The sequence below is a fragment of the Astatotilapia calliptera genome, chromosome 19 (genome assembly GCF_964374335.1).
Source record: "Astatotilapia calliptera chromosome 19, fAstCal68.1, whole genome shotgun sequence".
Classification (NCBI taxonomy): Eukaryota; Metazoa; Chordata; class Actinopteri; order Cichliformes; family Cichlidae; genus Astatotilapia; species Astatotilapia calliptera.
The window spans coordinates 3089405-3104807 of NC_137440.1; the positions used below are offsets into that span (position 1 = coordinate 3089405).

Here is a 15403-nt window from a genome sequence, read left to right on the forward strand (position 1 = left end):
AATTTAAGATAAGATAAGATAACCTTTATTAGTCCCACACGTGGGAAATTTGTTTTGTCACAGCAGGAAGTGGACAGTGCAAAAGTTATGACGCAAAAATTAGAATACAATAAGAATAAATACAGTACACAGCTGTACAGAATAGAATAAAATAATATACTATATACAGTAGAATAAAATAGAATAAAAATATACAATAAGATAAAAATAGAATACGAATGCTATATACAACTGAGTAAAAATACAACGATGCCAGAAAAGATTATTGCACTTAGTGTTATTGCACATGTGTGGATGTGTGTGTTTGTTCAGTTAAAGTCTTTGTTGTGGAGTCTGACAGCAGTGGGGAGGAAAGACCTGCGAAATCTCTCCGTCCCACACCGTGGGTGCCGCAGTCTCCCACTGAAGGAGCTGCTCAGTGCTGTCACAGTCTGCTGCATGGGGTGGGAGACGTTGTCCAACAGGGATGACAGCTTAGCCGCCATTCTCCTGTCACTCACCACCTCCACTGGGTCCAGAGGGCATCCTAGAACAGAGCTGGCCCTTTGGATCACCCTGTTCAGTCTCTTCCTGTCCCCAGCAGAGATGCTGCCGCCCCAGCAGACCACACCATAAAAGATAGCAGAAGCCACCACAGAGTCATAGAAGGTCTTCAGGAGTGGGCCCTCCACCCCAAACGACCTGAGTCTCCGCAGCAGGTACAACCTGCTCTGCCCTTTCCTGTAGAGGGCGTCTGAGTTATGAGTCCAGTCCAGTCTGTTGTTCAGATGAACACCAAGGTACCTGTAGCTGTCCACAGCCTCTATGTCCATACCCTGGATGTTCAGTGGTTGCAGTGGAGAATGCTTGTGCCTGCGGAAGTCTACCACCAGCTCCTTGGTTTTACTGGCGTTGATCTGGAGGTAGTTCAGCTGGCACCAGTCCACAAAGTCTTGAGTCAGTCCTCTGTACTCCTTGTCGTCCCCATCAGTGATGAGGCCGACTATTGCAGAGTCATCAGAGAACTTCTGCAGGAAGCACTGGGTGGAATTGTGGGAGAAGTCTGCAGTGTAGATGGTGAAGAGGAACGGAGCCAGAACCGTTCCCTGTGGGGCCCCCGTACTGCAGACGACCCTGTCCGACACACAGCCCTGAGTCCTCACATACTGTGGTCGGTCGGTGAGGTAGTCCAAAATCCAGGTAGTGAGGTGATGGTCCACTCCAGAGTTCTCCAGCTTGTCCTTCAGAACCGAGGGAAGAATAGTGTTGAAGGCACTGGAGAAATCAAAGAACATGATTCTCACAGTGCTTCCAGCGGTCTCCAGGTGAGCGAGGGAACGATGTAGGAGGTGAATGACGGCATCATCCCCTCCAATGCCAGGCTGGTAGGCAAACTGAAGTGGGTCCAGTGATGAGCTTGTTAGGCGCCGAAGCTGAGCCAGGACCAACCGCTCCAGGGTCTTCATCAGGTGGGATGTCAGAGCCACCGGCCTGTAGCTGTTGAGGTCCTTGGGGCGTGAAGTCTTTGTTAGTCTATGTTAGGTCAGTCTGTCTTGTCTCTGCTAGCCAGCTAACTAGGCCTCTTAGTTAGCTAGTTTAGTGTTTTCTGTTAATTTATGTTGTAAATTTATGTTGCATGTAGCACCTTGGTCCTGGAGGAACGTTGTTTCGCTTCACTGTGTACTAACTGTATATGGTTGAAGTGACAATAAAGCCAACTTGACTTGACTTGACTTACTACCACACACCAAATCCGATTGTTGATACTTCCTGGCTTGTGTAGCCACTAGGTAACAAAAGCTCAACACTGCGCCCTAGCATCCTGGAGCACTTCTGTTGTCTTTTGTATGTGCTTCAGAGTTTGTACATGCTTCTGGGTTTTTACGTGTTTTGGAGTTTGTACGTGATTCTGAGTTTGTACATGCTTCTGGGTTTTTATGTGTTTTGGAATTTTTACATGTTTTGGAGTTTGTACGTGCTTTGTCTCTAAGGGCCACCATAAATATACTTTATTTATTCACTCCACATAAAATGTAATAAATAAATCATATACAGTGGGGCAAAAAAGTATTTAGTCAGCCACCGATTGTGCAAGTTCCCCCACCTAAAATGATGACAGAGGTCAGTAATTTTCACCAGAGGTACACTTCAACTGTGAGAGACAGAATGTGAAAAAAAAAATCCATGAATCCACATGGTAGGATTTGTAAAGAATTTATTCGTAAATCAGGGTGGAAAATAAGTATTTGGTCAATAAGAAAAATACAACTCAATACTTTGTAACATAACCTTTGTTGGCAATAACAGAGGTCAAACGTTTACTATAGGTCTTTACCAGGTTTGCACACACAGTAGCTGGTATTTTGGCCCATTCCTCCATGCAGATCTTCTCGAGAGCAGTGATGTTTTGGGGCTGTCGCCGAGCAACACGGTCTTTCAACTCCCGCCACAGATTTTCTATGGGGTTGAGGTCTGGAGACTGGCTAGGCCACTCCAGGACTTTCAAATGCTTCTTTTTACAGAGCCACTCCTTTGTTGCCTGGGCGGTGTGTTTTGGATCATTGTCATGTTGGAAGACCCAGCCTCGTTTCATCTTCAAAGTTCTCACTGATGGAAGGAGGTTTTGGCTCAAAATCTCACGATACATGGCCCCATTCATTCTGTCCTTAACACGGATCAGTCTTCCTGTCCCCTTGGCAGAAAAACAGCCCCATAGCATGATGTTTCCACCCCCATGCTTCACAGTAGGTATGGTGTTCTTGGGATGCAACTCAGTATTCTTCTTCCTCCAAACACGACGAGTTGAGTTTATACCAAAAAAGTTCTACTTTGGTTTCATCTGACCACATGACATTCTCCCAATCCTCTGCTGTATCATCCATGTGCTCTCTGGCAAACTTCAGACGGGCCTGGACATGCACTGGCTTCAGCAGCGGTACACGTCTGGCACTGCGGGATTTGATTCCCTGCCGTTGTAGTGTGTTACTGATGGTGACCTTTGTTACTTTGGTCCCAGCTCTCTGCAGGTCATTCACCAGGTCCCCCCGTGTGGTTCTGGGATCTTTGCTCACCGTTCTCATGATCATTTTGACCCCACGGGATGAGATCTTGCGTGGAGCCCCAGATCGAGGGAGATTATCAGTGGTCTTGTATGTCTTCCATTTTCTGACGATTGCTCCCACAGTTGATTTTTTTCACACCAAGCTGCTTGCCTATTGTAGATTCACTCTTCCCAGTCTGGTGCAGGTCTACAATACTTTTCCTGGTGTCCTTCGAAAGCTCTTTGGTCTTGGCCATGGCGAAGTTTGGAGTCTGACTGTTTGAGGCTGTGGACAGGTGTCTTTTATACAGATGATGAGTTCAAACAGGTGCCATTCATACAGGTAACGAGTGGGGGACAGAAAAGCTTCTTACAGACGACGTTACAGGTCTGTGAGAGCCAGAGATTTTCCTTGTTTGAGGTGACCAAATACTTATTTTCCACCCTAATTTACGAATAAATTCTTTACAAATCCTACCATGTGAATTCATGGATTTTTTTTTCACATTCTGTCTCTCACAGTTGAAGTGTACCTCTGGTGCAAATTACTGACCTCTGTCATCATTTTAGGTGGGGGAACTTGCACAATCGGTGGCTGACTAAATACTTTTTTGCCCCACTGTAATATGTCTGTGAAGGTTCTCAGTCATCCAGGTCATCGTAGTCAAAGGAGCTTGCAAAGAAAAGCGTCTGGACTTCTTTAAGTTGCTTGAAGACGTTTCACCTCTCATCCGAGAAGCTTCTTCAGTTCTAAGGTCAAATGGTGGAGACAAAACGCCAAAACACAAACTTAACAATGTGGTGTATGCTGTACAGTGCAGCGAGGAATGCTCAGACCTCTACATTGGAGAGACCAAACAGCCACTTCACAAGCGCATGGCACAACACAGAAGAGCCACCTCCACAGGACAAGACTCAGCAGTCCCTCTGCATCTTAAGGATAAAGGACACTCTTTCGAGGATGCCAATGTTCACATTTTGGACAGAGAGGACAGATGGTTTGAAAGAGGAGTGAAAGAAGCCATCTATGTCCACTGTGAGCGACCATCTTTGAACAAAGGCGGGGGTTTACGACACCAACTCTCTGCCATCTATAATCCAGTTTTGAGATCCCTTCCCAGACGCCTTAACGCCCACTCACATCCTGGGCCATCTGACCTCAGGAATTCGCATGATAAGGTGGGGCCAGGTTTCACAATGAACTCACCCGAAACTCTGGCTGATTGGGACCCACACCCAGTTTCACACCTTGGTTCAGGCGAATAGAGAATCATCAGGGGGTCCTTTTGTCCCTCTGTGGGGGGTTACTCCCACTAGGTTTATATCTGGGACTCTCCACCATTTGACCTTAGAACTGAAGAAGCTTCTCGGATGAGAGGTGAAACGTCTTCAAGCAACTTAAAGAAGTCCAGACGCTTTTCTTTGCAAGCTCCTTTGAAATCATATAATACAAAAACCAACTATTTACATTTTAAACTTTTAACAATTTAAATTTTCAGCTTTTTCCTTTTAAACAATTTTAAAGTGAAACAACACAAAACACTGCAAACCACAACACAATTAAATATAAATTAAAATATAAAAACAAAAAGAGCTTGCATATTCTGTCATATGGGCCTGCATGAATAAGCTTTCTGAATCCGTTATCATCCGCAACTGAAAATAGTTGTGGATGATTACTATACCTTTCTAATGTGACGTTATTGTCCCTGGCTCTCTTTCTCTCCCGCTCTGTTCCTGTGCTACTGCAAGTGTAACTACCGCCCCTCCCCCCTCTTCCCAGCACAAAGTACAAGCCTCGCATGCGGAGTGAAGCGGAAAAAAGGTGCGAGAGAGAGAGAGGGTGAGAGAAAGAAAAACAACCCCACGGCTCGCGTCGTTCACTTCAAAGAGTCGACTCTAAGAGCCATTTCGTTCGCGAACGACACATCACTATTGCCCATAATATTCTATTAGAGCAGTTAAAGCATGTCGTCCCTCTCTGAAACAGCAGGATGGGTGTTGGTGTCCCTGTTTTGTTGGTCAAAGCGGGCAAAAAACTGGTTTAGGGTGTCAGGTAAGGTGATGTCCGGGGAGTTTGTGTGCGACTGTCCTTGTAGCCAGTGAGTGTCTTGATCCCCTGCCACATGTTTCTGGAATTGTTTGTGTTAAAGTGTTCCTTGATGCACTGTTTGTATTTCCGCTTGGCTTCTTTTATGCGTTTAAGCAGAGATTGGCGTGCCTCTTTGTTGGTCTCCTGATTTGAAGGCACTGTCCCATGCTCTTAGTAGGGCTCGCACCTCACTGTTGAGCCATGGCTTCTGGTTCGGGAACACTTTAACAGTCTTTGTTGTTGTTACACTCTCGCTACAGAAGTTGATGAATGAGAGTACAGCAGATGTGTGGCCCCCCAAGTCTGATCCTTCTGCAAATGCACTCCAATTCATGTTATCAAAACAGTTTTGTAGGGCCGTGGTGGCTTCCATGGTCTACTCTCGTACTGTTTTTACAGATGGTTTTTGTCTTTGAATTAGAGGTTTAAAGGGAGGGATCAGGGACAGAGAGAGATGGTCTGAGAGTCCAAGATGAGGCAGTGGGGTGGCTTTGTAAGCATCTGGGATGTTGGTGTAGACCTGGTCAAGTGTGTTGTTTTCGCTTGTTGGGAAGCTCAAGTTTTTAAAGAATCCAGGCAGGACAGATTTCAGGTTTGCATGGTTAAAATCTCCTGCCATGGTCACAGCGCAGTCCGGGTGCGTTGTTAGCTGTTTATTAATCGAGCGCTGGAGTAGCTCCATGGCTGACTGCACTGCAGTGGTTTGAATTACATTCATCTAATACAGGGAGTGCAGAATTATTAGGCAAGTTGTATTTTTGAGGAATAATTTTATTTTTGAACAACAACCATGTTCTCAATGAACCCAAAAAACTCATTAATATCAAAGCTGAATGTTTTTGGAAGTAGTTTTTAGTTTGTTTTTATTTTTAGCTATTTTAGGGGGATATCTGTGTGTGCAGGTGACGATTACTGTGCATAATTATTAGGCAACTTAACAAAAACAAATATATACCTATTTCAATTATTTCTTTTTACCAGTGAAACCAATATAACATCTCCACATTCACAAATATACATTTCTGACATTCAAAAACAAAACAAAAACAAATCAGCGACCAATATAGCCACCTTTCTTTGCAAGGACACTCAAAAGCCTGCCATCCATGGATTCTGTCAGTGTTTTGATCTGTTCACCATCAACATTGCGTGCAGCAGCAACCACAGCCTCCCAGACACTGTTCAGAGAGGTGTACTGTTTTCCCTCCTTGTAAATCTCACATTTGATGATGGACCACAGGTTCTCAATGGGGTTCAGATCAGGTGAACAAGGAGGCCATGTCATTAGTTTTTCTTCTTTTATACCCTTTCTTGCCAGCCACGCTGTGGAGTACTTGGACGCGTGTGATGGAGCATTGTCCTGCATGAAAATCATGTTTTTCTTGAAGGATGCAGACTTCTTCCTGTACCACTGCTTGAAGAAGGTGTCTTCCAGAAACTGGCAGTAGGACTGGGAGTTGAGCTCGACTCCATCCTTAACCCGAAAAGGCCCCACAAGCTCATCTTTGATGATACCAGCCCAAACCAGTACTCCACCTCCACCTTGCTGGCGTCTTGCTAGAGCTCTCTGCCCTTTACCAATCCAGCCACGGGCCCATCCATCTGGCCCATCAAGACTCACTCTCATTTCATCAGTCTATAAAACCTTAGAAAAACCAGTCTTGAGATATTTCTTGGCCCAGTCTTGACGTTTCAGCTTGTGTGTCTTGTTCAGTGGTGGTCGTCTTTCAGCCTTTCTTACCTTGGCCATGTCTCTGAGTATTGCACACCTTGTGCTTTTGGGCACTCCAGTGATGTTGCAGCTCTGAAATATGGCCAAACTGGTGGCAAGTGGCATCTTGGCAGCTGCACGCTTGACTTTTCTCAGTTCATGGGCAGTTATTTTGCGCCTTGGTTTTTCCACACGCTTCTTGCGACCCTGGTGACTATTTTGAATGAAACGCTTGATTGTTCAATGATCACGCTTCAGAAGCTTTGCAATTTTGAGACTGCTGCATCCCTCTGCAAGATATCTCACTATTTTTGACTTTTCTGAGCCTGTCAAGTCCTTCTTTTGACCCATTTTGCCAAAGGAAAGGACGTTGCCTAATAATTATGCACACCTGATATAGGGTGTTGATGTCATTAGACCACACCCCTTCTCATTACAGAGATGCACATCACCTAATATGCTTAATTGGTAGTAGGCTTTCGAGCCTATACAGCTTGGAGTAAGACAACATGCATGAAGAGGATGATGTGGACAAAATACTCATTTGCCTAATAATTCTGCACTCCCTGTAGACTCCAATTTTTCCTGTTAAGGAGTCGTCGTCTTCATACAGTAAGGTTAATTATGGAGTTCCACAGGGCTCTATGCTTAGGCTAATTGTATGTACATTATGCCTGCTTTCTTTAGGAAGTGTCATTAGAAAAAATGTCGAAAAAATGTCGGGAGCAACTATCCTACACAGCCATCACACGACCCGCCAAACCGGACATTTTTTCTACCCCAATTTACCTAACTCGAAACATAAAAAGTTTGGATTTATCTTTGTGGGGTACTATACCAAGGAATAGAAATGCCCAGAAAATCCAAGAAAAAGGATGTAGGAGAACGTACTGAAGTGGAAGAAGATGCTTCGTCGCAAGCTAGCAGCAATATGGAAGAAGACCAGCAACCCGATGCTAACGCCACAGCGAAGGACCACCCAGCTACGATGGACATGATATTAAAAGAATTACGTGCTTTTAGAAAAGACACAAATGATCAGTTTAATGCTATAAGGGAGAAGGTCGTCGGCATTGGTATAAGACTCGACGAAGCAGAGGGACGCATAGACGTAATGGAGACTCGAATCCAGGCCTCGGAGGAGCTGCTAATTGAAATGGCAAATTTTCAGTTGCGATGCGAATCTAAGCTACTGGAATTAGAGGGACGGTCACGTCGCAAGAATCTTAGAATATATGGCGTGAGGGAAGGGGAAGAGGACAAATTTCCATCCGTTGTCAATTTTGTAGAGGTTCTATTTGAAAAGACAATGAGTCTCTCCCGCCCCACGGTGTTGGGAATTGAAAGAGCACATCGAGCCGGTGGCAAAAAACCCCCGGAAGGAGCCCCTCCACGCTCAATTGTAGTTAAACTCGCAAGTTATCGTAACAAAGAAGACATTATTAAGAAGGCCTGGCAGGCTAAGGGCTTCAACTTTATGGATTCTAGGATATATGTGGACAATGACTATGCCCCGGAGATACAAAGAAGAAGAAAGGAATATGCGACAGCGAAGAAGGTGCTTAAAGAGAACAATATTCGCTTCCAGACGCCTTTCCCGGCCAAGCTAAGGGTGTTCTACAGAGAGGGAATTGTGACATACAACACGGCGCACGAAGCGACTACCGATATGGTGAAGAGGGGATTATCGGTAGAAGTTGTGAAAGACAGAGACTCATTCTTGGATCAAATAAAACAGCACACTTGGCAAACAAGTACGAAGAAGAAAGGTGGAAACTCGACTCCAAAGCTGGGTTTCAAGGAACGCCTTCAGATATTTAGGCACCAAGATGACAGTGGATAAACAGCAAGTGTGTGATGGAGCACTATACTAGAGGTAAACTCAAGAATATTGAGACCTAAGATGAACTGAGAATATGAACTTTATTTCGATTTACTTGTTTTGTTATATAATTAGTTAATCTTATAAAGAGGGCATATAAAATTACATTAAAGTCGGGTCATTTATTTGCACAATAAGTTGGACCCTACAGACCACTGGGCTTTCGGCCTGTGTGCCGGAGAGGGCACTCTTCCACAAGTGGACAGAAGAGTTTTTCCCTCACCAAATATAGCTAATATAGCGATTATGTTTTTGGAAGTCAACATGATTATATGTTTTCGTTGTATAATGTTTTTTGTTTTTTTTGTTTTTTTTTTCTTTTTCTTTTCTTTTTTCTCTTTTTTTTCTGTTTTGGGGGAGTACCTTTCGATCTTTGGCTATGTACAGAGATTGGAATTATATAAGGTCGTACATCAATGCCCTGTAAGGTAACTAAAATAGTGTCATTTAATGTAAATGGTCTGGGGAGCCATATTAAAAGAAGTAAAATTATGTCAAAAATAAAAAGAGAACAAATAGAAGTTGCCTTTATACAGGAATCTCACTTATCGAAGCTCGAACATGATAAATTAAAGAAATGGAAATTTAATCAGTATTCCTCGTCCTGCCCTCAGAGCCCTAAAAGGGGTGTGGTAATTCTAATCTCTAGTAGGTTAAATTTTGAATGCATCCAAGAAATCAGTGATAAGGAGGGGAGGTTTGTGTTAGTCAAAGGGTACCTGGAGGGTATACTGATTACTCTTATAAATGTATATGCTCCCCCAGGATCAGAGATAAAAATTTTTAAAAAGGTTTTTGAATTGATTGTTGGAGAGGCACAAGGTACTCTGATTTTGGGAGGAGATTGGAATGTTCGCCTCAACCCGTCCTTGGACTCATCAAACCCACACGCTCCGGGATTGAATAAAACAACCAAAAACATCAAATTAATCTTAAAGGACGTAGGGCTCATAGATGTATGGAGAGAACAAAACCCCAACAAGAAGGATTATACCTTTTTTTCTCACCCTCATTCATTTTATTCTAGATTGGATTATTTTTTTATGTACCAAAAAGATTTTAGCAGGGTGATCAATTGCAGGATAGGAGTGATGGATTTATCAGACCATGCCCCATTGTACCTGGAAGTAGTGCTTGGATACGAAAGAAGAGTTACATCCTGGAGATTAAATACAAGTATTCTAAGCACGATGAAAGAACAAATTAGTCAAGATATAATAGATTATATAGCGGAAAATAATAATGAAGAAGTTTCCCCAAGTATTCTATGGGACGCCCTAAAAGCAGTGATAAGAGGAAAACTCATAGGTTACAGCGCTAATTTAAAAAAGAAGAGAAATGAGCATTTAAGAAAACTCCAGACACAACTACAATATCTTGAAGATGCCCATAAAATAAGCGCAGTTACAAACTTACAAGTAGAAATACAAAAGAAGAAAAATGAAATCGATGAAATTTTTTCAAGTGAAATACAAAAAAATATGGTTTTTTTAAAACAAAGATACTATGAGGTAGGAGGCAAATCCGCTAAATTACTGGCTTATAAATTAAAAAAACAACAATTAGAAAATACAATATATAAAATAAAGGACCCTCAAACAAATAACATTGTGTATAAACTTGAAGATATACAGTCAGCCTTCCTAAAATTCTACAAAGAACTATATACACAACCTAGAGTGGATATTAAAGGTATGATATCTTTTTTAGATTCATTCGACTTACCAAAGTTGAATGAAAAACAGAATATAACCCTAATCAAGGACATATCTGAATTTGAAATTAAAAAAGCTATTACAAAATTGAAACCGAATAAATGCCCAGGCCCAGATGGATTCCCATCAGACTGGTATAAAGAAATGAAAGAGGTACTGATTCCTTTGATGAGAACATCATTCAACTATATTTTAAAGACGGGAGTAATTCCCCCATCTTGGAATGAGGCTTCTATCTCTATAATAGCTAAAGAAGGAAAGGACAGGCTTGACTGTGGAAATTACCGCCCCATTAGTGTTCTTAACCAGGACTTTAAGATATTTACATACATTCTTGCCAAAAGAATTGAAAATATTCTTGTTCAGATAATTAGTTTGGATCAGACTGGTTTTATTAAGCAGAGACAAACGCAAGATAATGTTCGCCGAACACTACACGTTATTGATTATGTTAGGAAAAATAAAATTCAGATGGTCCTTATGAGCTTAGATGCAGAAAAGGCCTTCGATCGGGTTAATTGGGAATTTTTATACAAAGTCATGGATAAATTCGGATTCCATCAATCGTTTATCAGGATTATACAAGCATTATATAAATCACCAAAGGCAAGAATCAAAGTTAACGGGGCGCTTTCAAATGTTTTTAACCTACAGAGAGGGACACGTCAGGGTTGTCCTCTAAGCCCCTCACTCTTTGCTCTCTTCATAGAGGCCCTGAGTCAAAGTGTAATACAAAGCAATACTATTACTGGAGTCAAGATTAGGGGTCGAGAGCATAAGATTTCCTTGTTTGCTGACGATATTTTGATTTATTTGACAAATCCAAACACTACTTTCCCCAAGCTATTGTCACTTCTGGAGATCTTTAGTTCAATATCAGGTTATAAACTAAATATATCGAAGACTCAGATATTAACTTTTAACTATGAGCCCAATTATGAAATTAAGGCTAAAGCCAATTTGAAATGGGAAACGGAGCAGATGAAGTATCTTGGAGTAAATATTACTAAAGATCTGTCTAAGATATACAATGCAAACTTTAATCCTTTAAGTTATAAAATAAATGAGGATATTAAAAGATGGAATTTATTACCATTTTTAAATTTTGAATCACGTATAGATACAGTTAAAATGAATATCTTGCCCAGGATGCTCTACCTATTCCAAACACTCCCTGTAGAAATAACTGACAAACAATTTCGGGAATGGGACAAAATAATCTCTAGGTTTATATGGCAGGGGAAAAAACCACGGATTAAGTACCAAACTATTCAGTTGGCTAAAGACAAAGGAGGGTTGGGGTTCCCATGTTTGAAAGACTATTATATTTCTGCTCAATTGAGGACATTAGTGTGTTGGTGTAATGTAGATTATCAAGCGAGATGGAAAGAACTAGAAACAGTGACCTTAAAAGATTCTCCAATTCAGGCAATTCTAGGGGATGTGACACTTATTAAAAAACAAATTCATCAAGGAAACCAATGGATTAACCTACCTTTAAAACTCTGGTTACAATTTCTTAATAAGAATGATTGGATTGAAGAGGTTAGGATTTTAAGATGGTGCGCTTTTGACAGTGATTTTTTACCTAATGAATTAGACGTAAGATATAAAAAATGGTCTGGACAAGGTTTAACGGCATATTGTATGTTTTACGATAAGGGAATTCTTAGGGACTTCCAATCAATAAAAGATCAATACCAGTTAAGTAAAACGGACTTTTTTAGGTTCTTACAAATTAGGCATCATCTATATAATTTTATACCTAAGAGAACAGATCTTTTTTCTTTACCTGTTCTGAGTATATTTGTCAAGGCTTATCAGGCTGACACAGGCCTTAAGGTGATTTCAAGATTGTACAAGGGTATACAAGAGGTTAAGAAGTGGAATACTACCTACATCAAAAAAAAATGGGAAAATGAAACAAATATAGCAATATCAGATAACATTTGGTATGAGCAGTGCGCTTTTCAGTGGAGAATTTCTAGTTCTAATACATGGAGATGTTACGGTTGGAAGAGTATCTGTAGGTTTTTTATTACCCCTGCACAAAGTAAACATTATTTTAATCACTCTAATTGCTGGAGAAATTGTGGGGCCCAAGGAGTAAAACATTTTCATCTGTTCTGGTCTTGCCCAAGGATCAACATTTTTTGGGTATTGATCCACTCTGAGTTGCAGATTATTTTTGGTATGCAGCTTCCCTTTAATTGGGACGAACTTTTGTTTGGATATTTATACTCAGTAAATGTAGATAAAATGTCTAAGCAGTTGTATGGTATCCTGAGTTTGGCTGCCCGTAAAATTATTACCAAGAAATGGCTTAGTGTGAAAATTCCATCACTGGGTGATTGGCATGAGACTGTACATGGGATGTTTAAAATGGAAAGAATTACCTTCATTAAAAGACTCCAGTTTGATATATTTAGTGAAATTTGGGGTAAATGGAAACACTACATCCGGTTAAGGAGACCCGATCTTGTTTGAATCTCTGTAACTATATATGCTACATTTCTGAATCGTTATGTGTTTATATGTATATGTTAGTATGTATGAGACTATAAGTGAACACATATGTAAGTAGGTATGTGTATGTATGCTTAAGAATATGGGTGTGTGAGTGAATATGTGTGTGCGAGTACATACACACTAGAGGGTACACCCGTCTGTTTTTCTTATTTTTATTTATTTATTTATTTATTTATTTTTTTTATTATTTACGTCTGTTCTTGATTATATGTTTATTTTGGATTATTTGTGTTTATATAGGTTGTTTAATAAAAAGAGAATAACAAAAAAAAAAAAAAAAAGGAAGTGTCATTAGAAGGCATACTATACTGTAATTCATTATTATCAGGATGTCCTAAAAACTCCCCGAAAAGCCTTCAGATGATCCAAAATCCTGCAGCAAGAGTACTGACAGTACTGACAAAGAAACTTGAGGCCACTGCTGTTAAGATTTGGCACTGTATAAATAAAATAGAATTGAATTGGTTCATCACACTTAACTCCAAACTGAAAACCAAAATCATCACTTATAGTCTTTTATTTCGTAGACAGTTTCTCCATAATTTCCATAGTTGGACAGTTTGTTGTTTCTGTGCCTCTCATCACTGTTCTTTTGTCAACAGTTGGCGAGACTGTACTTGCAGAGGGACAGTCTGGTACTGAGGTACATAGCTGGTACACCTTGTCACTCACTGTAAAAGTAAGTAGACACTTTTTACTATTTCTAATGTTTCTTTATACTCTCACTTCTTCCACTGTTATGATGATTAAAGGAGTTTGTAATCCAATAAACCATGTTAGGACGTGGAGATTAGATCAACTCAGATTAGCTACTCTCATTATCAATAGTATTTTGAGTCAGCATCTAAATCACATGAGAGATTTAAGATGATGTATTAGCAAGACAGAGCAAAAAATCTGCCTTTTTCCTACTTGGATTTTATATGGAGGTTTGTTTGTTTTTTAGGTGATTTGTAGATTTGTAGGTGTGTTAATACAGTATGTCAAAATCAAGAAATAACAGACGTCACACTTGAGGTTATTCTGAAAAAAGGCAAGGTAAACAGTTTGTGATCATATATGAAGACAAAATAAAAGTGAAGGATTATAACCTTGACGACACAGTTAACTGGGGCAGTAATCAGTCCTGCTTGCTGGTAGCTGTGCAGGAACAGTCCTTTCTGGTGTAGGTTATTGTGTTGACACACTGTAACTGAACATTTCAGCAATATGCCTGTCTTGTCACAGCCACATTAATTTACGAATTAACCTATGAAAAGTCTATCTTTTTGCACGGATTTGAAAATGTAAAGATGTTTTTCTCTTTACTGTAGGGACAGTATGCATCAGGGTCACTGAATGGATACCCTCTGTGGAAGAATGCTGTGATACTGACCCCAAAGGCTGGCTGGGCTGCCATAGGAACACGCTCATTTGAACTGGCCCAGTTTGATAACTTTGCTTTGGTGGCTGAGTGATGAATTAACTTTAAATCATGATTTACACTATGCTGAATGTCCTGATTCATTTATGGACTTGATTAGTACTTTACAGCCGATAGCTTCAAGCATAATAATGTTGTGTGTAAAATTTTGGGCGATGTATTGACAGAAATGGGTTATAGTATTTAATTACCATGTAATTATGCATCACTGTGTTTTTTTTTGTTGGAATGATCCTGTCATATCAAACCTCAGTCCTGAACAGAAATTAATGTCTCTCTACAGCTCACAGCCAACAAAACACTGGTTTAAGACCTTTCTTTGAAGAGATGCCAAGACTTCAAGATAAGGCTGGAATTGTTTTGGGGCATAACTTGTAGTGAATCGTGTGTTTGTAGCACATCAGAATCCATCACACTTGTACAGGATGTGCCTTATAGCCTGGTGTTAGAATCAAATGACCATATTAGTATTTGGTGTTAGCCGTGTAGTTGGCTTGTCACTACCATAGGAGCATCCCTCAGTTCCCTCAATGGGCTCCACCCCTCATTTGTTGCATCTGTTTTCAAAACAGCTAAGTTTCAACACACCACGCTTCTCGGAAATAATACTTAGTGTCTTGGTGGTTTCCTCCATCTCCATCTTTTTATATACAGTGTATGTGGAGGAAAAAAATATATCATATGGCACTGAATCCTGGAACTTTGTTTGATGTGATTGTAAATGATTTTATAGTTTGACTTTATATTGTCTTAACTGCTTTGAATAAATCAAATAGAAAGCCAACCACAAGTGTAGTGTAATCCGTGACTCCCCATTAATCATGTCTGCTCTCTACTCCCATATAGCTAACTGCACAGTCACCAGGATAACCTAAGATGGCAACACAAGCACTACATTTTAATTTACATTCATTAAAATCAGCTAAATTTAGGGTCCAATCCTGATTTATTCCCTGTGCTTTGAATACCCTAGTTGTCAAAAGTGGAATAACGCTGGGATTTGGTTTAGTCAGTAGAATCTCCAGGTTAGGA

At 40.6% G+C, this 15403-nt stretch overlaps 1 protein-coding gene across 2 annotated transcripts in view; it reads left to right on the top strand.

Moving 5' to 3' along the window:
- Positions 1-15155, top strand: part of galcb (galactosylceramidase b) — a 52988-nt gene extending 37833 nt beyond the window's left edge. For both annotated transcript variants that reach the window (XM_026151948.2, XM_026151947.2), the window contains exons 16-17: positions 13551-13627; positions 14262-15155. In XM_026151948.2, coding sequence (XP_026007733.1) covers positions 13551-13627; positions 14262-14405 — 221 coding nt within the window. In that variant the 3' untranslated portion in view covers positions 14406-15155. The remainder of the gene's footprint in view (positions 1-13550; positions 13628-14261) is intronic.
- Positions 15156-15403: the final 248 nt, after the last annotated feature.